The sequence below is a fragment of the Mauremys reevesii genome, linkage group 1 (assembly GCF_016161935.1).
Source record: "Mauremys reevesii isolate NIE-2019 linkage group 1, ASM1616193v1, whole genome shotgun sequence".
Lineage (NCBI taxonomy): Eukaryota > Metazoa > Chordata > Testudines > Geoemydidae > Mauremys > Mauremys reevesii.
In genome coordinates this window covers 251631625-251655223 of record NC_052623.1, presented here as the reverse complement: position 1 = coordinate 251655223, position 23599 = coordinate 251631625, and the positions used below count along the sequence as shown (strand labels likewise).

Here is a 23599-nt window from a genome sequence, read left to right as displayed (position 1 = left end):
AATGCTGTACCACAACTTTGCATTATGTTCAGGGGGACAAAGAGGGTCCTATCTACATGATCTTTGTACCTGTATTCTGTTCCAATATGCCCACGTTCGTAACGCTTCCAAAGCAACTGTAACCAGTGCCTGTCTGAAAGTAAGCCCAAGCACCCAAGAATCTGGCATTCCCAGTGGAGTAGCTGTGGAACACACACCTTACAGGCCACTGTTACCTTTCCCAGTGGCTGTGACGTCACAGTTTTGGTCTGAATTTCCTCATGTAGCACATCACTGAGGGAGGAGGAAAGGTGTTACACAGGCCGGGCCTGTGCACAGAAGGTCTTTGGAGATGGCTAGCAATGAACATCTTGTTTAGATTCAGCATGATCTTCCTTCACTCCACTGAGTACAGAATCCCCTTGGTGTGGAGTGCGGGGTGAGGAATCTGGCAGTTTGTCAGAGGCACTGTTATGTGTAAGCCACCTCGTAGCACTGTCTGGTGCATTGTGCCAGAGTCAAGGGCCAAGTGTTACCTGTATGCTTGACTGGATGTCACTCCTCCCTAATGTGTCTGTAGCCAATGATGTTTTCTCTGTGTGGAGTGGCTGTGCACAGTGTCCAGTAATTACACCCTGTGAGACTTCCCAGGGTTAATATTAAATCACAGCCTATGATTTTTTGATAGCAGACTTAGAAACTGTATTACATTACTAGGAGCGAGGGAAGGAGGCTGCATTCTCCTATTGGGGCAGGGACTGGTTTTCATCATGGTTCTGTCATTGAGATAAGAGAAGAAAAAAAAAAACACTAAAGAGTGTTTATAATAGGACCTCACTTGCTGCCTTTTTCCCTCCCTGCCATAGTTGTGGTGCCAAGAGATCCTGTTTTGGGAGCTACTGCTCAGTGAGGGCATCAGAGGTGAAAGAGTTAATTCAAAACAAAAAGTGGCTTGTAGGGGTTGCTGCTGTGGCCCAGCCATGGGATCCTAAGGAACTGTGTGTGCACACACTATAGATGTGTATGCTACTGTTTCCCTACATAATCCTGTACCCACATCCATGCACCACACACACACACACTATCCCCACACTCTGTGGTATACACACACTGCTCACACAGTGCACCCCTTCCCATATACAACCACCCACCCATATGCCCGTATAAACATTCACATTTAACGCATACAGAAACACACCCAATGCCAATACACAGAGCAATTCCACTTCTCCCACATACAGACTGCCCCTCCTCCCTTCTGCACACTACATTCCTGCATTTACTATTGAATACATACCATATTTCTACCTACATACTGACACGTGCTCCTCCACATTCTTTCCCAGAACACAGATACGCTCCCTACACATTTCCTGCCATTCACTCAAACAGGCACCACATGCATAACCCTCCTCATACATGCATGTACCTAAACATTACTGGATCCACAGAATTGCCACACACGCATGCTGCTCCCCTACACATGCCCTTGCCCCTGAAAGACATGCACACGGCAGACACTGCTCAGTTTTGCCAGGCAATGCACATTGTACAATTCATTTTCTGTTACAATATTTTTCCCTTCCTGGTTTCTTTGGAGGGTGAGTAATGCTAATGGAAATGAAGGACGTTAGCTAAATTAAGATGTGAGTATGGCATTTGCAAACTTCCCTTACATATTTCTGACTGTGCACCTCCGTGCATACCTCCAGCACCCACCCTCCCGGGCTTCTCACACAGCTTTCCCAGTGCACTTCAGTCCTGACTTGCTGTCACCTCCAGAGATTCCAGCCCTGGGACTCTTCAGAGCTCTGCCAAAGCACCTCACTCCTGACCTGCAGCACCCCGTGTTATTTCAGTCCTGCCCCACCCCTTTCCCTCATATGCAAGCTCCCCACCAAACTACAACTCAACCTGCTAATATGGCTTCAGGCTGCATCTGAGTGGGGCTTTGCAGTCATGTTAGGCTAACTTGATTGAGCTCATGGGATTGAAAAATGCACCCTGGTTGTGCATCGAAATAGGGCCCCAATGTACAGCATTTCTAGCTGTTGTAGTCTTGGCCCTTCCGCTGCTCTGCCAGCAAGTCTCACTCCTGTTCTTCAGCACCCTCTGATAAGTCAGATCTGAGCTCCCACATAGCCCTCCAAATGCACCTCAGCCCTGATCAGCCGCGCCCTTTGCTATCCCAACCCTGGGCCTCTCCTCATTCAAGAGTGTAAGTGGGGCTCCAGATAATGATGTAACTGAATGAAATGTTCATACCTCCCCAAGCACAAGGCTGTAACCGTAATGATGATGTTTTGTTGATGCTTATTGCCACCCATTCCCAGAATCCCAATTTAGGGGAGACCATCCCCACTATTTTTAGCATAATGTTCCTCATTTCCCCAGTCTACCCTCTCAAAGAGCCTCTTAGGGTATGTCAGCACTGCAGCTGAAGTTGTGGTTGCAGCGCACGCAGATATACCCAAGCTAGCATTAATCTGACAAGCTCCGATACCAGTAGCAGTTAAGCCGCAGTCGCATGGGCTCTACAAGCCCACCCGGAAGCACGGGCACTTACTCAGGTGGCGAGCCCGTGCTGCCACAGTTTCACAGCCATTTGCACCCGAACTAGCTAGATTAAAGCTGCCTGGAGTATGTATACACACGCTGCATTTTACCTCTAACTTCAGTGTAATCATGCCTTCTGTCTAATCTTTTTAGCTGAAGTTACAAGTTGTCTGCCTGTCTGTCATCCCAAATGTCTCAGTCTGCACCTTTCAGATGCTGGCAGGTGTGCCAGTGCCCAAAGGCTTTTGGGCACCTTCACAGTTCTAGGCGAAGTCTTTGCTAACAGAGCTAAGGTTATTATAAGTCACTTAAGCATCAGAAGAATGTTGTAGTTAAAAAACCAAGTGTCTAAAAGTCTGAGAAGCCATAATTAAATTTTGACATTTTGAAAACAGCCTCATCCCTGTCCTCACATCCTGCACGTAGCCACACATTATTACTGGTTACTAGTTCTGTCGCAGGAGCACCGTACTGCTCCATGGTGCAAGGCACTGTACAGACAAATGGGACAAAGGCAGTACATGTCCCAGAGCACTCACAATCTAGGCTATCAGAAGGCCCACTGCCACCCATAGGCATTGACTCCGTGGGTGCTCCAGGCCTTGAGCACCCATGGGGAAAAAAATGGTGGGTTCTCAGCACCCACTGGCAGCCTCCCATCAGTGGGGAAAACACCACAGCAGCCCAACATGGTAGCATTTAATTTCAGAAAGGGGGACTACACAAAAATGAGGAAGTTAGTTAAACAGAAATTAAAAGGTACAGTGCTAACAGTGAAATCCTTACAAGTTGCATGGAAACTTTTTAAAGACACCATAATAGAGGCTCAACTTAAATGTATACGCTGAATTAAAAAACATAGTAAGAGAACCAAAAAAGTGCCACCGTGGCTAAACAACAAAGTAAAAGAAACAGTGAGACAAAAAGGCATCTTTTAAAAGGTGGAAGTTAAATCCTAATGAGGAAAATAGAAAGGAGCATAAACTCTAGCAAATTAAGTGTAAAAATATAATTAGGAAGGCCAAAAAAGAATGTGAAGTACTGTTAGTCAAAGACTTAAAAAAAAAATTTGCTATTATTTTTTAAGTACATCAGAAGCAGGAAGCCTGCTAAACAACCAGTGGGGCCACTGGACTATCGAGATGCTAAAGGAGCACTCAGGGACGATAAAGCCATTGCAGAAAAACTAAATGAATTCTTCGCATTGGTCTTCATGGCTGAGGATGTGAGGGAAATTCCCAAACCTGAGCCATTCTTTTTAGGTGACAAATCTGAGGAATTGTTGCAGATTGAGGTGTCTAGATTTTGGAACAAATTGATAAAACTACACAGTAATAAGTCACCAAGACCAGATGGTATTCACCCAAGAGTTCTGAAGGAACTCAAATGTGAAATTGTAGAACTACTAACTGTAGTTTGTAACCTATCATTTAAATCAGCTTCTGTACCAAATGACTGAAGGATAGCTAATGTGACATCAATTTTTAAAAAGGGCTCCAGAAGTGATCCTAGTAATTACAGGCCGGTAAGCCTGACTTCAGTACTGGGCAAACTGGTTGAAACTATAGTAAAGAACAAAATTGTCAGACCCATAGATGAACGTAATTTGTTGGGGAAGAGTCAACATGTTTTTTGTGAAGGGAAATCATGCCTTAACAACCTACTAGAATTCTTTGAGGGGGTCAACAAGCATGTGGACAAGGGGAATCCAGTGGATATAGTATACTTAGATTCTCAGAAAGCCTTTGACAAGGTCCCTCACCAAAGGCCCTTAAGCAAAGTAAACTGTCATGGGATAAGTGGGAAGGTGCTCTCATGGATTGGTAACTGGTTAAAAGATAGGAAACAAAGGGTAGGAATAAATGGTCAGTTTTCAGAATGGAGAGCGGTATATAGTGGTGTCCCCAGGGGTCTGTACTGAGACCAGTGCTATTCAACATATTCATAAAAGATCTCGAAAAAGGGGTAAACAGTGAGGCGCCAAAATTTGCAGATGATACAAATCTACTCAAGATATTTAAGTCCCAAGCAGACTGCAAAGAGCTACAAAAGGATCTCGCAAAACTGGGTGACTGGGCAACAAAATGGCAGATGAAATTCAGTGTTGATAAATACAAAGTAATGCACACTGGAAAACATCATCCCAACTATCCATATAAAATGATGGGGTCTAAATTAGCTGTTACCACTCGAGAGAGAGCTTGGAGTCATGAATAATTCTCTGAAAACATCCACTGCAGCGGCAGTCAAAAGAGCTAACAGAATGTTGGGAATCACTAGGAAAGAGATAGATAATAAGACAGAAAATATCATATTGCCTTTATATAAATCCATGGTATGCCCATATCTTGAATATTGCATGCAGATGTGGTCGCCCCATCTCAAAAAAGATATATTGGAATTGGAAAGGGTTCAGAAAAGGTCAGCAAAAATGATTAGGGGTATGGAACAGTTTCCATATGAGGAGCCATTAATAAGAGTGGGACTTTTCAGCTTGGAAAAGAGACGACTAAGTGGGGATATGATAGAGGTCTATAAAATCATGACTGGTGTGGAGAAATTAAATAAGGAAGTGTTATTTACTTCTCATAACACAAGAACCAGGGCTCACTAAATTAAATTAATAGGCAGCAGGTTTAAAAACAAATAAAAGGAAGTATTTCTTCAAACAACGCACAGTCAACCTGTAGAACTTCTTGCCAGAGGATGTTGTGAAAGCGAAGACTAGAACAGGTTCAAAGAAGAACTAGGTAAATTCATGGAGGATAAGTCCATCAATGGCTATTAGCCAGGATGGGCAGGGATGGTGTCCCTAGCCTCTGTTTGCCAGAAGGTAGGAATGGGCAACAGGAGATGGATCACTTGATGATTACTTGTTCTGTTCATTCCCTCTGGGGCACCTGGGATTGGCCACTGTTGGAAGACAGGATACTGGGCTAGATGGACCTTTGGTCTGACCCAGTATGGCCGTTCTTATGTTCAATATTTCATGTATTAAAAATTGGCTAAGTGATGAAGTTGTCTGCCCAGTTTACAGTAGCTAAAAAAACAAGTAGGATGGAGGCTTTGTGCCTGATCCAAGGCCAACTGAAATAAGTGGAGGGTCTCTGTTGATTTCATTGCACTCTGACATTTAGTTGGGCAAGGATACGTCTCCATGTGGAGCACCGTGACTAATTCTGGACACTTCAACATTCAGAAAGATAGAATGAAGTTTGGAAAGGACCAGAGAAGGCCAACAAAGATAGTTAAGGGCTGAAGATATTCACAAGAATATTTAGCCAAGAAATGAGAAGAGTTAAGAGCAGGCCTGCAAGTGGTATTTAAATTATGCAGGCTACACTGAAAATTGATCAGTCTCCTCCATTTTACCCTGACCTATCACACAAGAACAAGGAGTCACTCCATTTAAGAGCAGTAAATTTGCAATCAAATCAATCCTGCAATGGGTAGGCTATTGTCAACGTCATTAATTCAGTGCCACAGGAGGTCAATGAGGCAAATATCCTGGCTGAATTTTTTAGAAGGCTGGATAATTTTATGACTAATAACATTTACAGCTATGCATACTAAGATAAGAGCTAATTAGCTCTTGTGCTTAAGGGCATAAGCTGATTGCCTATGTGAGGTCAGAGGGACATTTTCCCTTCACATAAAGCAATACTACTGTAGGTGCTTGAGGGTTCTTTTGTCCTGCCTCCAAAGCATCTGGAACTGGCCACTGCCAAAGCCAGGATATCTGATGGGCTGGACCAATGGTCTGATCCAGGATAATAAACACTAAATTCCTGCATTGAGCTTGCACTGCATGCTCAGGGAGAGCATTATGTATGGGCATAGGGTGTAGAGTGGGCAATGCCTGTTCAGAGAGAACTCTTCCTTACATGGAGTTAAAGTGCCAATATTGATCACTAATTGAAATGAGCAAACTTGGGTGAGCTTTTGAACAGCATCTGCAAGCTGATAGGTCTCTGTGAGTTGTGTTTAGTTCAACAACTGTTGAACTGTTAGTGCTGAGTACATAATTTTCAAAAAATAATTTATATAATAAATTTCACCTGGGTTTTGCTTAGGGAACATTTATGACCAGAGCACAGTCTTCTGAAATGTATTTAATGTTTGACAAAATAGGGTCTGTGTTGTTTAGTTGTGATTGGTACATGATATTGTTTCTGTCTCCTGACTGAATAAGAATCAAGTTTCTGATATAAATGCTTGTAGAAAGTGAATTGAAACTTTGTTTTCTTTGAGAAATCAAAAGTCTAACCTTAAATTAGCAGTTCTCAAACTGTGGGTTGGGACTCCAAAGTGAGTTGCAACCCCATTTTAATGGTGTCACCAGGGGTGACTTAGGCTTGCTGGGGCCCAGGGCCGAAGCCCAAGCTCTGCTGCCCGGGCCAAAGCAGAAGCCTGAGGGCTTCAGCCCTGGTGGGGCGGGGCTCAGGTTATAGGCCCCCTTCCTGGGGCTGAAGCCCTTGGGCTTGGGCCCCCCACCCCACCCGGGGTGGAGGGGCTCAGGTGGGCTCAGGCTCCAGTCCTCCATCCTGGGGTCATGTAGTAATTTTTATTGCCAGAAAGGGGTTGTTTGAGAACCCCTGCCTTAAAGTTCGCTCTTTTCAATTGTTTGTGCTAGTATAAGTCAGTCACAAACACTTTTGGCAAGCAAACACAACAGGAGCATTGACAGGACCCAAGCAAATTCATTTTCAAATTTGAATTAATATTTGTGATTATTTTTGAAGTAGTCAGTCAGCACTAATAGCTGTACAACTGGTTAAATATAAGTAGGCAGCTGTGCAGTTTGTAAGGTAATTGACCATGGGGTGCCAGGGGCATGAACATTGTTACTAGTGAGGAGCACAAAGCACCTGGCTTGAATTTCAGATTCCAGGTTGCAGTTTGTGACATTGGCAGTTAAAATAAACAACCTCTTTTGACTTTGAAACTGAGCAAAATGGATGATGAAGCAGTTGAGAGAGACTCACTGTGGAACCCCTTGATGTTTTTGTACTGTCAATTATATGTGTTCATTTTAATGTCTCTCAGTGCATGATTAAAGTGAACATATTGGCCTCCTGGGCAGGTGTTCTCAACTGCAGCTCCTCACCTGTTCATCAGTGTTGATGCTGCACGGATGTCTTTGGGGAGTCAAGCTGAGGTCTGCAGAACCCATATCTTACTGAGCACTGCTCTGACTGGTTGATCAGACCTTAATGTCACCTCTTGTCAGATGGGGGTAGGAGGACTTCTTTGTCCCTAGTAAGTCAAATCCCAGATCATAAATAACCCACATCATATTAGCCTTGACTCTGAGAGGGTTTTTCCAAGGTATCAATAAGGAATCAGTGCAGCCTTTTAATTGCCGTCACATTCAGCCATAGCTACAGCTTTCAGAATCTTACAGAGAGGTTTAATTGTTGCTTTTTATTTTTGGACTGGAAAGGCCTGGGAGACCAGGGAAAGGGGGGAGGTTATAAAGCGCACTTACACAAAACCCATTCACCCTTCACTCTGTCCTTTCATTAGCTGTTTTCTCAGCTTCTTGCCCAAGGGTGCAATATGAATCATTTAGTCTAATTGGTTTAATAAGCAAGAGAGCTGGGCACAGAGAGGGAGGGGACAAGGGAGCATCTGCTGAGCTCTCTGAGGAGCTTTGAAAAGTAGACCAGTTGTCTCATCGTTTCCATGGAACTGCCATGGTTAAATTGAGCTGGCAGTGAGTTGGGGGGCTTTATTAGGTGAGAGTGCTATGTAGGCACTCCTTTTAGTGAGGACGCTGGCCAGGCGCTCTTTTGAGTAAGACCCTTCTCTTGGGTTAGGGTTTGGGTGCTCAGTTGGATGAGAGTGCTTTGAGTAAGGGCACTGACTAGGCCCTTATGGGTGGTGGCATTGAGCAAGCACTCGGTCAGATGTGGGTAAGCAGGCTGGATGCTCTGCTGTGGGGAGAGGAGTCCTGGGGTTTGCACAATATTGGTTGAGGGGGGAGCTGTCCATTGGGGAGGTTAACTACAACTAACCTCCAAGTTCACCAGAGCCCCTGCCACAAGTAATCTATCTATCATTTGTCAAAGTCAGATTCAGGACTCACAATTTGTCAGACCATTCTGTTTTATTAGCAAAGCGCTCTGCTAATACACCCAGATAATGTGTGAGTGCCATGCCAGGCTTAAACTACTTTATTTATACAGATAAAAAAGGTGTGAACTTAACAAAGATAACAAAGGGAACAGAACTGATAAGTTTACCTGGGGCTAGACACACATCTTATTTCCTTTTTAACTCTCACCATCTCCTGCTAATGTCCCACCATTAGCTTAGGTGGACCCATTGTTCCATACCTTAATGTTTCTCTTCCTGACAACTTTATTTCAACATTCCTCATTCCTGCTTAAAGGGACATACAGCATATTTTTAATCCATTCTACTTTTACAATCTAATTCATTCTACTTTCACAATCCCTCCTTTTGGTCAAGCTATGCAATGACCAAAAATTACTGGGTTCCATATATCAACCGTTCTTTGTCTCTTTGTTCATCGGCAATATTTAAAACCATCATATTAGCACTCTGGTTTGGGGCAGCTATCTGTGTGGCATGACTTACACAATTTTGGACACAACAGGAGATTAACTGAAAACATACAAAAATCATTAGGATACCAAACAGGATAGTCAGGGCTCCCTGAAACAACCAGTTTCCTATGCCAGAGAAATTGAACAAGTTACTTAGCCACTTCCATAAAGAACTCAGCTCTTCATGGGGAAGATAGGTGATCTGTTCTAAGTGGCTAGCGCGATCTATTACCTCATTGGTATTGTCAGGTATATACACACAACATTCTTTTCCAATGAGAGCACAGGTCCCTCCTTTGGCCACCAGCACTATGTCCAATGCCTGACGGTTTTGGAGGGCCATCTGTGGGATCACCCCTGTTTCTTTGGCCAGGGCTCTTAAACTTTCTCTGGTTTCATTTGCCATTATTTCAACTACTGCTTGTAACCTCAGGAGCCTTTTTGCCTGGTGTATTACTTCCCCAAGTGGGATAAAGGAACTGCTAATAGCCTCTTCCCAGGTTAAGGGGCTTATGTTATTTACATACCATTGGGCATCTAGTAAGCCCCTTCTTTTCCACCTGAAATTATGGAGGCGTTCTCACGGGAAGGACCCTAGCACTTGGAATTGTGGGACGAGTCGGGCGGGATAACAGATACCTGACCAGTTAGCTGGTAACGTGGTATAAGCTTTGATCCCACAAATCCAATGATGCCCTATTAAGGCCAGGAAGGGTCGGTTGCACCCATTTGTCATATAGGTGTCTGCAAAGGAGGAGTAATATTCCCCAAAGGGCACATGGTAATTCTCCTTACGAGGAGTGGTGTTATTTGCATGGCATTGAAAGATTGTATTGTTTTCACTAAGGTTACTGTAGGGGGAACATGAGATTGATTTCTCTGTTTGATCCCAGGTTGAGAAAAAAATTCATATCCCCATACCCAGCCCGCCACTTCTTAGTTTTGTTCAAATAATCCCATACGCCACTGGCCACAATGTGCTGAAGGCAACTGCTTTTCCCCAGATCCAGCCTGGTCTCATTACACACCCAACACCAGTGACCTTTTCCCTCCACCACACTTATCCATTTAGATACATTTATTCCCACTGCTTCCCAAGTGTCATTGCTCTAATCATTTCGCCGCCCCAAGCACGGCAGCATGCCGCAGGGGGCGCTCTGCCGGTCGCCGGTCCCGCGGCTCCGGTGGACCTCCCGCAGGCGTGCCTGCGGATGCTCCACCGAAGCCGCGGGACCAGCGGACCCTCCGCAGGCATGCCTGCGGGAGGTCCACCGGAGCCGGCTGCCGCCCTCTCGGCAACCGGCAGAGCGCCCCCCGCGGCATGCCGCCCCAAGCACGCGCTTGGCATGCTGGGGCCTGGAGCCACCCCTGATTCTATGTTTTGTTAAATGGACGAGATCCTCCAGTGAGGTCTGGGGAATTGAGTGGGATTGCCAGGACAGGAACACCAGCTTGAGAGTGGGCTGGGATGTGGCTGCAGACCCAGCAATTAGAAATATGAAAGGTCTGAGCTATCCATACTTGCTGCTGAATAAAAGAATTGTCATTGTGGACTCCCCAGACCTTAAGACGCCAGCATCTGAGGAACAGCACCAGAGGCGCATGTTGGAGGCAAGGCCCTTCTGTTTCTGACAACCTCAACTGAGGGAATCACAGTCCTGGTTTTACGTCCACCAGGCAGTAGGCACTAGGCTCGCTACTGCTTCTTTTTGGGCCTTGCTTTGGGTCGTCATCTGCTTCTGGCAACCCTTACGAGACCATAGATTGTAAGGTATTGCAGGCTGTTCCTCTATGTCTTCTTCAGGAGTCAAAATTGGTTCTGAGGTGATTGGTTCACTGGGGATGGTGCCTTCTTACACTGCAAAGCATGTATCCACGCTGCGATGCCAGATAGTTTCAGCTGTCTGGGTAGTAAGCAGTACTTGATGAGGACCCTTCCACCGGGGTTCCAAGGCGTGTTTTTGATGATGGTACCGTACGTAGACCCAATCACATGGCTCAAGGTCGTGGCAAGCATCAGAGGTGGCCTCCGTCCACCAGGCCGCTCGAACCTATGAATGAAAGTGACTTACAGCTTGCATTAGTCCCTTGCAATATTGAAGGAGCGTACTGTGAGTCAAGTTCAAGTCTGGGACTGGAGTAATGGTGGCCATAGCTCTCATAGGGTGTCCCATAACAATTTCAAAAGGACTCAATTTATGCCTTTGGGATGAAGTGGATCGCATTTCCATAAGCGCCAATGGTAAGGCTGCTGGCCAGCTTAACCCTGTAGAGTCACAAATTTTAGCAAGCTTATTCTTAAGTACACCATTTCATCTTTCAACTGCACCTGCGCTTTGTGGGTTGTAGGGACAGTGCAACAGGTGTGTGATTTGTAATATACAATCCAGATGTTGAACAAGTTGTCCGGTAAAATGTGTACCCCGGTCATTGGACAAAGTGGCAGGCATTCCCTTGGCAGGCATAATATGATTTAACAAACATTTGGCAATAGACAGTGAGTCAGCCTTGCAACAAGGAAAGGCTTCAATCCATCAGAAAATAAACATTCCATAACCAAAATAAATTCATATAGTTGACACTTAGGCATTTGTACAAAATCAAGTTGCCAATGCAAAAAAGGTGCTTGGGGCAGGCCACCTTTACAGATTTACCAATATTGTGGCTTTGGCAAGTGGTACAGGCGGCACAGTGACGGGCTGCAAAAGAGCTGAAATGGGGGGCCCACCATCCTGCCTTAGTTACAGCAGAGACCATCCCCTCCTTTCCGACATGCGAAACACCATGTAGCAGGGTGGCCAGAGACAAGTAGAGTGAAAAGGGAGCCACAAAGGCACCAGTTGGCGAACGCCAAAGGGAATCGGGATGTAGACAGCAACCTTGGGCAACCCAGGAGTCTTTCTCGGCTTCTGGGGCAGAGTCTGGGAGCAGGGTGAGGTTAGTGAGGGACGGCGGTGGTATAGAAACAGAAAGGGAACCTAGAAATGCATCTGGGGAAGGTTCTATGGCAGCAGCATGTTTAGCAGAGGCGTCAGCAAATGCGTTACCCTTAGCAATATCAGTATCTGCCATCGAGTGGCCAGGGCACTTAACAATAGCTAGGGCAGAGGGAAGTAAAACTGCTTACAGGAAAGCAGCAATGTAGGGGCCATTTTTAATAGGGGTACCGGCGGAGGTAAGGAAACCCTGAGGGTTCCAAAGTTATGTACAACCCCAAAAGTGTAGCAGGAGTCAGTGTAAATGGTGGCGGAGCGTCCCTCCGCCAAAAAGCAGGCACGGGTGAGGGCAATTAGTTTGGCGACTTGCGCTGAGGTCACAGAAGATAAAGGCGCAGCTTCTAGGGTTTCAGAGCGTGACACTACAGCGTATCCTGCAAGGAGACGACTTTGGTTGCCTTGAAAACAGGAACCATCAGTGAACAAAACAAGGTCAGAGTTAGGGAGAGGGACATCATAAAGGGATGACAGCAGAGACAGTTGCAAGGCACTCATGGGGTTCACCATCATCAGATAAATGAAGGAGAGTGGCAGAGTTTAACTGAGAACAACGCTTTACGGTAATATACGAAGCCGACAGCAGTAAAAGTTCGTACCTGGTAAGGCGGGCGGAGGAGAGGTGGCCTGTGTTACGTTGTAGCAGGAGAGTTTCCACAGAGTGAGGGACCGTGAGGGTAAGAGAAGAGTGGAGGACAGGGGATTCAGACATGTCGACTAGGCGCGCTGCGGCAGCCACAGCACGCAGGCAGCGGGGCAAGCCTTGGGCAACAGAGTCCAAAGTGGCAGAGAAATAAGCCACGGAGCGGTTCTTGTCTCCGTGCATCTGAGTGAGAACTCCTAGTGCACACCCCGATTGTTTGTGGCAGAAAAGGGTAAAAGGCTTAGAATAGTCAGGCAGCCCTAAGGTGGGGGCAGAAGGCAAACCCTGTTTGAGGGGAAGAAAGGCAGAGTCGGCCTCAGGGGGCCACGGCCTGGGGTCAGGCACAGAGACTCAAGTGAGTTCCTGGAGAGGTTTTGCAAGGGAGGCATGTTGGGGAATCCATTGCCTGCAAAATCCAGCCATGCCCAAAAACTTTCGGACCTGGAGTGGGGAGCGGGGTCGGGGAAAGCTAAGGATAGCTTGGACGCGGGTGGGAGAAAGTGTACGTGAACCCTGGGAGAGGAGAAAGCCAAGGTATGTGACAGAGGCTTGACAGAGCTGTAGATTAGAGTGGGAAGCCTTGTGACCCTTGTTTGCTAGGGCAGTAAGGAGCACTAAAGAATCAGTTTCTGAGGCAGACAACAAAGGGGAACAGAGGAGTAGATCACCTACATACCCGGATGGGAAAACAAGGTTAGTGAGGTCTCGGGCTAATGCTTGGGAAAAGTAAGATGGGCTTTCAGTATACCCCTGAGGGAGTGTGGTCCATGTGTACTGTTGCCCCTTGTAAGAAAAGGCAAAAAGATACTGGGAGTCAGGGTGAACCGGGACAGAAAAGAAAGCAGAGCACAAATCAACAACAGTAAAATGAGTCCCACTTGGTGGGATAGAAGCCAGAATCATTGCTGGGTTAGGGACAACAGGAAAGGCGGGTATAACAATGCAGTTAATGGCTCAAAGATCCTGAACAAACTGCCACGATTTCCCATCAGTTTTTCGAACTGGGAGGATAGGGGTGGTACAGGGGCTGGAACAGGGGACAATAATGCCTTGTTCCCGCAGGGCGGTCATGACTGGAGCAATGCCAGCTTCTGCTTTGGGATTTAAAGGGTATTGAGACAGGCGAGGCAGGGGTTTGGAGAAGTCAACAGTAATGCAGACGGAGTCAGTATTTAAGCAGCCCACTTCAGATGGGTGGGTTGGCCACGGAGAGTATGGGACCTGCGAAATTAGGTGTTCAAGGGACGGGATCAATGGGCAACAGGGGACCGGAGTGGAAAGGGAAGTTTCAGACAGCAGAGAGGCCACAGAATCACTCAGAGAGGACTGGGGGATTTGTAAGTAGACACCATCCGGGGAACAGTAGATGGTACAGTCAAGTTTACGTAACAGATCCCGACCCAAAAGGTTTACCAGAGTGGAATCAGAGAAGGAATGCATGATCCGCAGAAAGGGGACCAACCTGGACCGGTAGAGGTTTTGAAAGGGGATAAGGGATTGGGATCGATCCGAGTCTTCTCAGAGAACGGGGTAAAGGGGAGCGCTCAGTTTGGTGGTGGGAGAGGAGGCTTCCAATAAAGCTTTTAACTTATCATTTGAATCTTTGAGCGAGGCGAATTTTGATTCTGTCCACCTGCAATTTGCCTCTTCCCACCACTGCATGAAACAATCAACCTCTCCTTTTGCCAATTTAGTTTTAGGTTGGCTGAGTTTGTCTTTTAAGATGTTCACTCGGTCTTTGTCCCAAGATCCTAACAGTGGCCACTGAGTTTTGGGATTTCCCCTGAGTTAGCCTAGACCATTTTTCCAGAAATTTACAGGAGTCCAGACCCTTCCTAAAATGCATAAAATGAGCCTGCATTCCTTTAGGGAACTGTCCTGACTTAGACATCTGTTTACCATACAGGAGGACTTTACACACACCAGTCGCACAAGAAGGAAATTCGGGTTTGTCAGAGTGATGCCCAGTGCAACACACAAAAGGAGCCCACAGGTTACTGCCTCAATCGCCCTTGCTTTCACACCAAGGGTTTTACCCAAGGTGCAGTGCAGCTATCGTGCAGATTTCACTCACTCAGACCACGGGGACAGGAACCCCTTGGTCGGTCGATCCCCGGACGGAGACAGTGCCCAGACTCAAACACTCCACAGGGAGGACAGATAGACACAGAGACAGGACAGTCCTCAGTCTGGACAAAACACAGAAATAATTACATGACCAGATTCCTGATGTCAGATCCTGGGATCCCTACCAGAACAGAGTGGGAACCCAACAGATTCGATGGCGTAGACTTCACTGTGGTCATGCACCCTTCCGTTCTGGTGGAGGACCGCTCGGGCCCAATGCCCAGGTGCTGGCTGCCATGGTCATCCTGCAAAAACGGTCAGGAATCACACGGCCCCAGTGAAGATGGTTGCTGTCTCGGTGGAACTTCCAAATTGTCAAAGTCAGATTCAGGACTCACAATTTGTCAGACCACTCTGTTTTATTAGCAAAGCGCTCTGCTAATACACCCAAATAATGTGTGAGTGCCATGCCAGGCTTAAACTACTTTATTTATACAGATAAAAAAGGTGTGAACTTAACAAGATATCAGTTCTGTTCCCTTTGTTAAGTTTACCTGGGGCTAGACACACATATCTTATTTCCTTTTTAACTCTTACCATCTCCTGCTAATGTCCCACCATTAGCTTAGGTGGACCCATTGTTCCATACCTTAATGTTTCTCTTCCTGACAACTTTATTTCAACATTCCTCATTCCTGCTTAAAGGAACATACAGCATATCTTTAATCCATTCTACTTTCACTCTATCTATCGCTGTAGCACCCCTTATTCGTGGCCGGGCCCCCTTGCATTAGGCACTGTACAAGCACAGAACACAAAGATGGTCCCTGCCTCAAGGGGCTTACAATCTAAGTACAAGACAAGAGACAACAGATGGATGCAGAAAGACAGGGGAGTACAAGTACCTGCAGGGTCCTGATGGCTCTATTTAACCCTAGCTGCACAGTGACCTGTAGTCCCACCTCCTTCCCCACATGTAGGACTGGCTCTAGGCGCCAGCAAACCAAGCACGTGCTTGGGGCAGCACAATTCCAGGGGCGGCATTCCGGGTTGGGTTTTTTTTTTTTTCTTCCTTCGGCAGTTGTGCTCTTGGAGGGTTTTTTTGTTGCTTGGGGTGGCAAAAAGCCTAGAGCCGGCCCTGCCCACATGTTAGGGATGAACTTTACAACAGGGTAGTCCAGGATGCCCCGTGTTCTTGCCAGGGTTGGGGCAAGTGGCAAAAAAGACGGATTGTGTTTTCCTGGCAAGTCTCAGCCATTAAGAGGAGATAATGTAGTATCTTGGCCCCAAAACAGACCCCTGTTGTCAGTTTTTGGTCAGCTGAGATGCTGGTGTGAGCTGTGAAGCAGCCAATGAGTCCTAGTTCACTTATCCACCTGTTCAGGTGCTAACTTGTCTGGAAGACTGTTTTGCAGCCTGCAGCATGCCCCAGAATGGTCTGCTGGGGGTGAGTGAAAGTGTAATGGCTGGGTTTGGAGGCCTGGCTTTCTGTTGTTATCCCTGCCAGAGGCAGATCACTTGCCTGCCTGAGAAGAGGAGAGGAAAGAGAAACGAGGGGACTGGCTATGACTTATTAATACTGTAGTGTTGAGTTTCCTTTTGTCTCTGGAAGACTCATGCAGAACTTATGGAGAGATGGAGAAAAAGGAGACTGAGCTCCCAGAGATGCTTAAGGAGAGACTCAGAGAGGGAGGGGGCTTTACAGAGACCTTGCAGTCACGGTGGGAGCCACAGAGCTGGGAATAGAGAGGAGAGGTCACAGTGAACTGGGCAGGCGAACAGGGCCACTGAGAACTGGGGAGAATGGGAGAGTCAGAGAATGCTGTGGAATAACTGGGGAAAGAAGGGAGGTTAAAGATAACTATAAAGAGAAGCCAGCAGAGAGAGGGTGCTGGAGGGGATGGGAAAGGCTAGCCAGCCGGCGTACTGTACAGAAGACAGGAGAAAACCCACATATTTTTTTGCACTTCTGTGATCTCCTTCTAGTTTGCTAATAACTTGATGCTTATGTGGTACCTAGAGAGTCTCTCCTTTCATTCTGTGGCATTGGTTAGTGAGCACTTATCTATACTTAGAAACTTCTCCTTCTGCATCATTATCACAGACCCTGCCCTTAAAAGAAGTCCTATATAATTTAATAAAGAATCAGTTGAGCTCTATAGAAATGTAATAGGGTTCTATAGAAATTACTCTGAAAACCTATAGAATGTAGTAGAGAATTAGATCCTTGCTACAGTCTTTTAAAACTATCCTTTAACATTTCTATAATGGGGATATAATTCTCTATGAAATTCTATAGGATGGTCCAAAAAGACAATAACAAAGTTATTATGTATTCAATTGTATAGGATCTTTCTATACGGTCACTGTACAGTAGCTATATGATCAAACTCTGTACATTAACTTCAAACCAAAGCTCTGTGACTATCATTTCCTTGATGCTGTGCTGAGATTCACAGAACTGGAAAGCTGCAATGTCTGACCATGCTGCATTGTTAAAGATTGAAATAACATTCAGTGCGGATTCATTTACAAATTTTAGTGCTTGCAATGGATAGAAAATGCAAACATCCCAGGATGAGAAAACTCTTTTTTGTCCAGTCTCTGTTCACGTTTTTTGTTGCAGTTGATCGTTTATTTCATTGACAAGCTCTGATTCTTTTTATTAATGAGAATCACAAAACCTGGGGCGCAATTTTTCAAAAGTGATGACCACTTACAATTGCAAATCAAGTCAGTGGAAACCTTGAATGCTCATCACCTACTGTAAATCAGGCTCTTAGTGCTTTTCATCTTTAGTGTTTTGCAAACACAAGTTAATTAAGCCTCAACACTCCTGGGAGGGAGGGAGGTAATTAAGTATTACTCTCACCATTGTATAGATGATGAAAGAGAGGCAGGGAGGTTAAGGCCCTAACTAAGAGTCTTTTTTTTTTTTTTCTGCAAATGCTGTTATGTTAGAGGTGTGAACAAGACAAAGCTTTTTGTTTGTTTTTTTTGTAAAGGCAAAACCTTTTGTAAAGCATTCAGGACTGGGTACTGATCAGTTTTGAAATATTATGCACCTCTTCAGCATAATCACGTTGCAGAAAATGTTTCGAAAACCTGCATTCAAAACTAGATTCCTAACACAAGGGAAACTGTATGTAGAAGGGGGCAAAGTGGGAGTCTGTATCAGAGCTAGGATTGGAACTTGAGAATACCTGGCTCCCACACCAGTGCTCAGATCTCTATAGCACACCTCTGTCTAGCAACATGATGCTGTTGTGTGCACTTTGTCACTTCACTTTTGACCAGTGCAGGAGATCCGCTATATGAATGTATATTAGATGGCTAGATACAGAACACCTTTTAAATTCCACAGTGAGTTTCTTTTCTATTCTACATGGGTTCTTATACCAGGCCCATCACTTTGGCTTTGAAGTGACTGACTCTGCATTCACTGCTGTGAAAGCAGTATCATAAAACCAGTATCCTTTTGCATCAAACTTAGGCTGTAGTTACACTAAAACCAGAGGTCATTTGCAGCTCGTGCAGACGTACGTACGCATGCCAGCTTTAACCTAGCTAGCGCACTAAAAATAGCAATGAGGTGCAGGCTCCAGCACAGGCTAACAATGCGAATGCATACCTGGGAGGCCAGGTGTGCAGCCCACACTGACTCCTGCACAACCGCATCCTCACAGTTGTATTTAGCTGTGCTATCTAGATGAACGCTAGCATGGGTTTGCCAATACAAGCTACAAATTACAGCTATGCTGCAGCCAGGGGAGTAGCCTTAGAATATTAGGGGCTGTGAGCGTCAGTTGTTGTAACACAGTGGTTCTCAAACTTTTGTAATGGTGACCCCTTTCACACAGCAAGACTGTGAGTGTGAACCCCTTATACATTAAAAATACTTTTTTGTATATTTAACACCATTATAAATGCTGGATGCAAAGCAGGGTTTAGGGTGGAGGCTGACAGCTCGTGACCCCCCCCCGTGTAATAGCCCCGCGACCCCCTGAAGGGTCCCGACCCCCAGTTTGAGAACCCCTGTTGTAGCAAGTTTTGCTTCAAGACATCCTTGCAAGTATCCAAATACTCTGTAATGTTTCACTGCTTTGAACCACATATTCCAGCATGTGACTAGAGGCGCTGGATCAAGAGGAAATGACTGATCTTTGTCTCTACATATCTATCTTTCCATGTTTAAATACTGTCTTCGTTGAAGCAACAATTTGTGTGCTACTGGAAAATCAATATGCTAAATGTCGCCAGCTAAACTAATGGCGTGGTGAACCAGTGCATCTCCACTGCTGTCTACAGAGTAGCACCAGTTCGCGCCAGCTCTGAATTTAGCCCATGATGTATGTACTGCGCATGATCTGTGCTGCATTTAGACTGTCGGAATATTAGGTTATCTTATGCAGACCTTTTTTCACATAGTGCAGCGCTGGGAGCACCATTCATCACCAAAATGGAGATACTGTGGAAATCAAGAATGGCTTGTGTCACAATTGTGAAGTAAATTGATACTTAGAAAATATCTGATACAGCTCTATCAACCAGCACATCTGATCTGGGAAATCAGGAAATAAGATGTGTAGTGTACACCTCCTAATTACCATCGATTTCTAAGGGAGCCCCATTGAATAATCCTTGAAGCAGTGCAGAATGCATTTCGTAATATGGGCCAGATCTTGCGCTGATTTAAATTGGCATAGTTCCATTGAAGTCAAGGAGCTTACACCAGTTTACATCAGCAAAGCATCTGGCCTGACATAAGCAGCCAATGTCTTAACTTTCTAGCACACAGTAGTGGATTGCACCCACATTTTGAACTTTTTTTTGTGTGGGTAAGTTCACAGGTAATGGGATAGTCTAATTTCGCCACTTTGGGTATTGTATGTAGGCTGTAGTAATGTTGTCTGTATGTATTGCACAATATAATAGGCAAGATCCTGTGTACTCCACAGCAAGCTGGGCCCAAATTCTACAACAAGATTCCTGGGTCCCTTGGCACTCTGAAAATTCTGTGGCAGCATCATTTAAAAGGAAAATAAAAGGTTTTCATGAATAAATTAAGAACAAGAATAATACACTTAGCCCAGTAACTCTTGTGGAATTAATTTTGATAGTAAACGAAATTTATTTAACACTGTCCCTACATTTTCAGTGTTTAATATGCTGCAGATTCTTGTAGTGATAACTGTCTGAAAGTTGTCAGGGGTGAAGCTGGATATTTTGACAGCTGGGCAGGGAGCAGTTGAGATATCTGGAACCTGAAAAGATCTGGCATGTAATTTAGGATTTTGGGAGAGCTACTGTAGCTGGATGCTTCTGGTAAACCAATCAGCACAATGTTGCCATTTTAGGGTGGGATTTTCAAAAGCTCCTGTGGGACTTCAGAGCACAAGTCCCAGTGCTTTTCAATGGGATTTGTGCTCCTAAGTCACTTAGGCAGTTTTCCACTCTTTAATTGTAAATGTTGGGTTTCAGAGTTACCAACCCATTGACATGAGTGGGACAGTTTACTCCCACAAATGCTGTTTATCCTTCAGTGGTGAATGGATCTGCAAAGTACCTTAGGAGTGTCAGTGTGCTGAACATGAATAGATTTAGCAAGCAATCATTGTGTAAACTGCAATGGATTATTTATGGATGTTAGAAAGTTATGGAGTCACCTTCATCCCAGAAAGTGTTGTAGTGTAAGAATTCATTGCTGTATAACAATATGTAACATGTCAGTTACAGCATACATTTATGGGCAGTCAGCGCTGAGGTCTGAAGCTCTGTTTCCAGTTAAATGTACCTGGTGCTTTATGAGTGCGTACCTGATTGGCACTTGGGGAAAGATGGTTAACAACTTGTCCCATGGGGTTCACATGAAAAAGATAGTAAACAGGCTAGCTGCCTTCTTGCTAGTTCGTCCTGTGCAGAAGTAATTCGATATTGATATATTGACAGGGTGGTTAATTTGTATAAGGGTTTATAAACTTCCCCTTATGGAAAAGTCATGTGGAATTGAACAGGGTGTGACAGACCCAGGCCAGTGGGGTACAAGAGTCTGGAAGAGGGCAAATATACTGGTCACTGGCTGAGTCGTTTTCTGTTCCCTGAGGGTATGGCTACAATTACGAGTTGCAGCGCTGGTCATCCAGCTGTGTAGGAACAGCACTGGTGTGTGGCCACACTCACAGCTACCAGCGCTGGTGTTGTGGCCGCATTTGCAGCGCTGTTGGGAGTGATGCATTATGGGCAGCTATCCCAGCGTTCAAGTGGCAGCAACGTGCTTTTCAAAAGAGGGGGCTGGGGTGGGGTGTAGTGTGACAGGGAGCGTGGGGAGAGAGAGAGAGTGAATTTTTGGAGCCAACACTGTATGTTAGCTTCCTGCCTTGAAAAAATCAGAAAATGTTCCCGACCCCTTCTTAACTCTTAATTGCAAACAGCCTGCATCTTCTCTGTCAAGCAAACACTCACTTCCTGCCTGCCTCATTCACAGGGGTTATCTCGTTTGATTGATCACAGCAAACAGGAGCTGTGTTTGTTTTTTAGATAAGCAGCTCCGGGAGCAGAGCCGGAGCTCTGAGTTCACAACAAAACAAAGAGAGTAATTTAGTTAAAAGCATTCTGGGATATCTGCTAATACCCTGGAGGCCAATAACAGCGCTGGTGTGTGTCCACACTTGATGAGCAGCGCTGGATCACCAGCGCTGCAATGCTTATTCCCTAGGCAGACCCAGGTGTACGGCCAGCGCTGCAGCCAGGGAGTTGCAGCGCTGGATGTGCCCTGCAGGTGTGGACACTTACTAATTGCAGCACTGGAAAGCCTCCACCAGCGCTGCAAATCTCAAGTGTAGCCATACCCTGAGTGACCGGAGCAGGGGCTGCACTAGAGTAATCAGGAACCTGCTAGAACCAGTTAAGGCAGACAGGCTGATTAGAACACCTGCAGCCAATCAAGGCAGGCTAATCAGGGCACCTGGGTTTAAAAAGGAGCTCACTCCACTCAGGGAGGGGGGAGCGTGTGTGGGTGTGGGTGGAGCTGGAGCTGGAAGTGAGAGGGTGTGCTGCTGGAGGATTGAGGAGTACAAGCGTTATCAGACACCAGGAGGAAGGTCCCGTGGTGAGGATAAAGAAGGTGTTTGGAGGAGGCCATGGGGAAGTAGCCCAGGGAGTTGTAGCTGTCATGCAACTGTTACAGGAGGCACTAGAGACAGCTGCAATCCACAGGGCCCTGGGCTGGAACCTGGAGTAGAGGGCGGGCCCTGGTTCCCCCCAAACCTCCCAACTCCTGATCAGACACAGGAGGAGTTGACCCAGACTGTGGGGAAGATCACTGAGGTGAGCAAATCTGCCAAATAAGCGCAGGACCCACCAAGGTAGAGGAGGAACTTTGTCACAAGGGATAGAATCAAAGGGTTCATTAGAAATTACTCTAAAAACCCATAGAATTTAAAAGAGAATGACTGCCTTTCTATAGAGTTTCTAGAACTGACCTGTAGAATGCTTTAGGGAATTATATCCCTGCTCTAGAATGGTATAGACAGTTGATCATGCCCTTGGTAAATTCTGTTGGACTTTTCCATAAAGGTCAGAAGCAGTTTTTGGATGAAGTCTCAGGTGAGGCTGTAAATGTCCTCTGTCAGAGCCAGTAAGTGCCACTGCAAGATTTTAATCCTAATACTCTTGTACTGGGTTGATGTGGGAGGCAGTGTGTGACATTCTCTGGCCTGTGCTATACAGTCAATAGGAAGATGATCATAATGGTCTCTTCTGGCCCTGTGAATCTGTTAGGCACCTACTGGCCTGGAATCACACAATAAGAGACCCTCTTCCTCTTTAGATGGAACATTCCAATTGAATTTAATTGAAAGTGATAATTTTATTATGGGTTTTTTGAACCACCCTATGGAGTTTAATTGAGAATTATATCACTTATATGGAATGGATAAAACACCTATCAAACGGAGACAGTTATCTAGTGAATGCTATAGGTTTTAGGGTAATTTCTGTGGAATCTGATTAGTTTCATCCCTAGGAAGAACTTTGCCATAAATGTCTTACAGGCAGGCTTGAGCCCTTGAGCAGGATGCTAGGTGGAAGTTAGCACAGCAGGAGGAGGAATAACAATATGAAAAAAATTCATGTTTTGGCATTCTGTTGCCATTGAGTAAGAGTTTACGGAGAGAGTTTCCTTTACATAATAATGTTCTTCGCCATGGCAACACAGAGCTATATAAATAAACCTGGTAAAGGGATCCCAGAACTCAATGTCTACGGTGAGGTCCTTTCCACTATGGAATGTATGTTCCCTCTGAGGCAGGGTGTTGGAATGGGAGGGCGAGCGGCCTGATTTGTGTGTGAGAATTCTGGTTCTGTGCCATCTGTCTGAGTTTGGAAGAGCTCTTGACTCCCATGCTGTGTGAGAGGCCTATTATGTTTTTAAGAGGGCAAGTGCAAAGGAACATAGGATTTCCTATAGCAGATCAAACTACTGAACCAGCTTGCTTGGTTACCTGCCTCTCCCAGTGGCCAATACCTTATGCTTCATAGGGAGATGAAAATGCACAAATAGCTAGGTGCAATTTGAGGCAATGTTTTACATGCTGATGACTGGGATGATAATTTCTTCCAAAGAGGTGGAGTTGATAGGTGGAGCCAGATTAGATTTAGGCTGGCACTTTGGGTTCACAATTGGTGGGGTCAAAATCTCAGGAGGTATTTCTGTAAAACTTCAGGCACTCTCAACTGATGACATGAGATTCCTTGTTTTATGCTAAAATATTCTTGGGAGAGTTTGGCCA

At 45.5% G+C, this 23599-nt stretch overlaps 1 protein-coding gene across 2 annotated transcripts in view; it reads left to right on the top strand.

Annotated features, from left to right (window-relative positions):
- Positions 1 to 23599, top strand: part of B4GALNT3 (beta-1,4-N-acetyl-galactosaminyltransferase 3) — a 108271-nt gene that overhangs the window by 17382 nt on the left and 67290 nt on the right. The window contains exon 1 of one of the 2 annotated variants that reach the window (XM_039520531.1): positions 22373 to 22446. The exons of the other annotated variant lie outside the window; for it this stretch is intronic. Within the exon in view, the coding sequence (XP_039376465.1) occupies positions 22428 to 22446 (19 nt within the window). The 5' untranslated portion in view covers positions 22373 to 22427. Of the gene's footprint in view, positions 1 to 22372; positions 22447 to 23599 lie in introns of those variants that run through there. 2 annotated transcript variants of the gene reach the window in all.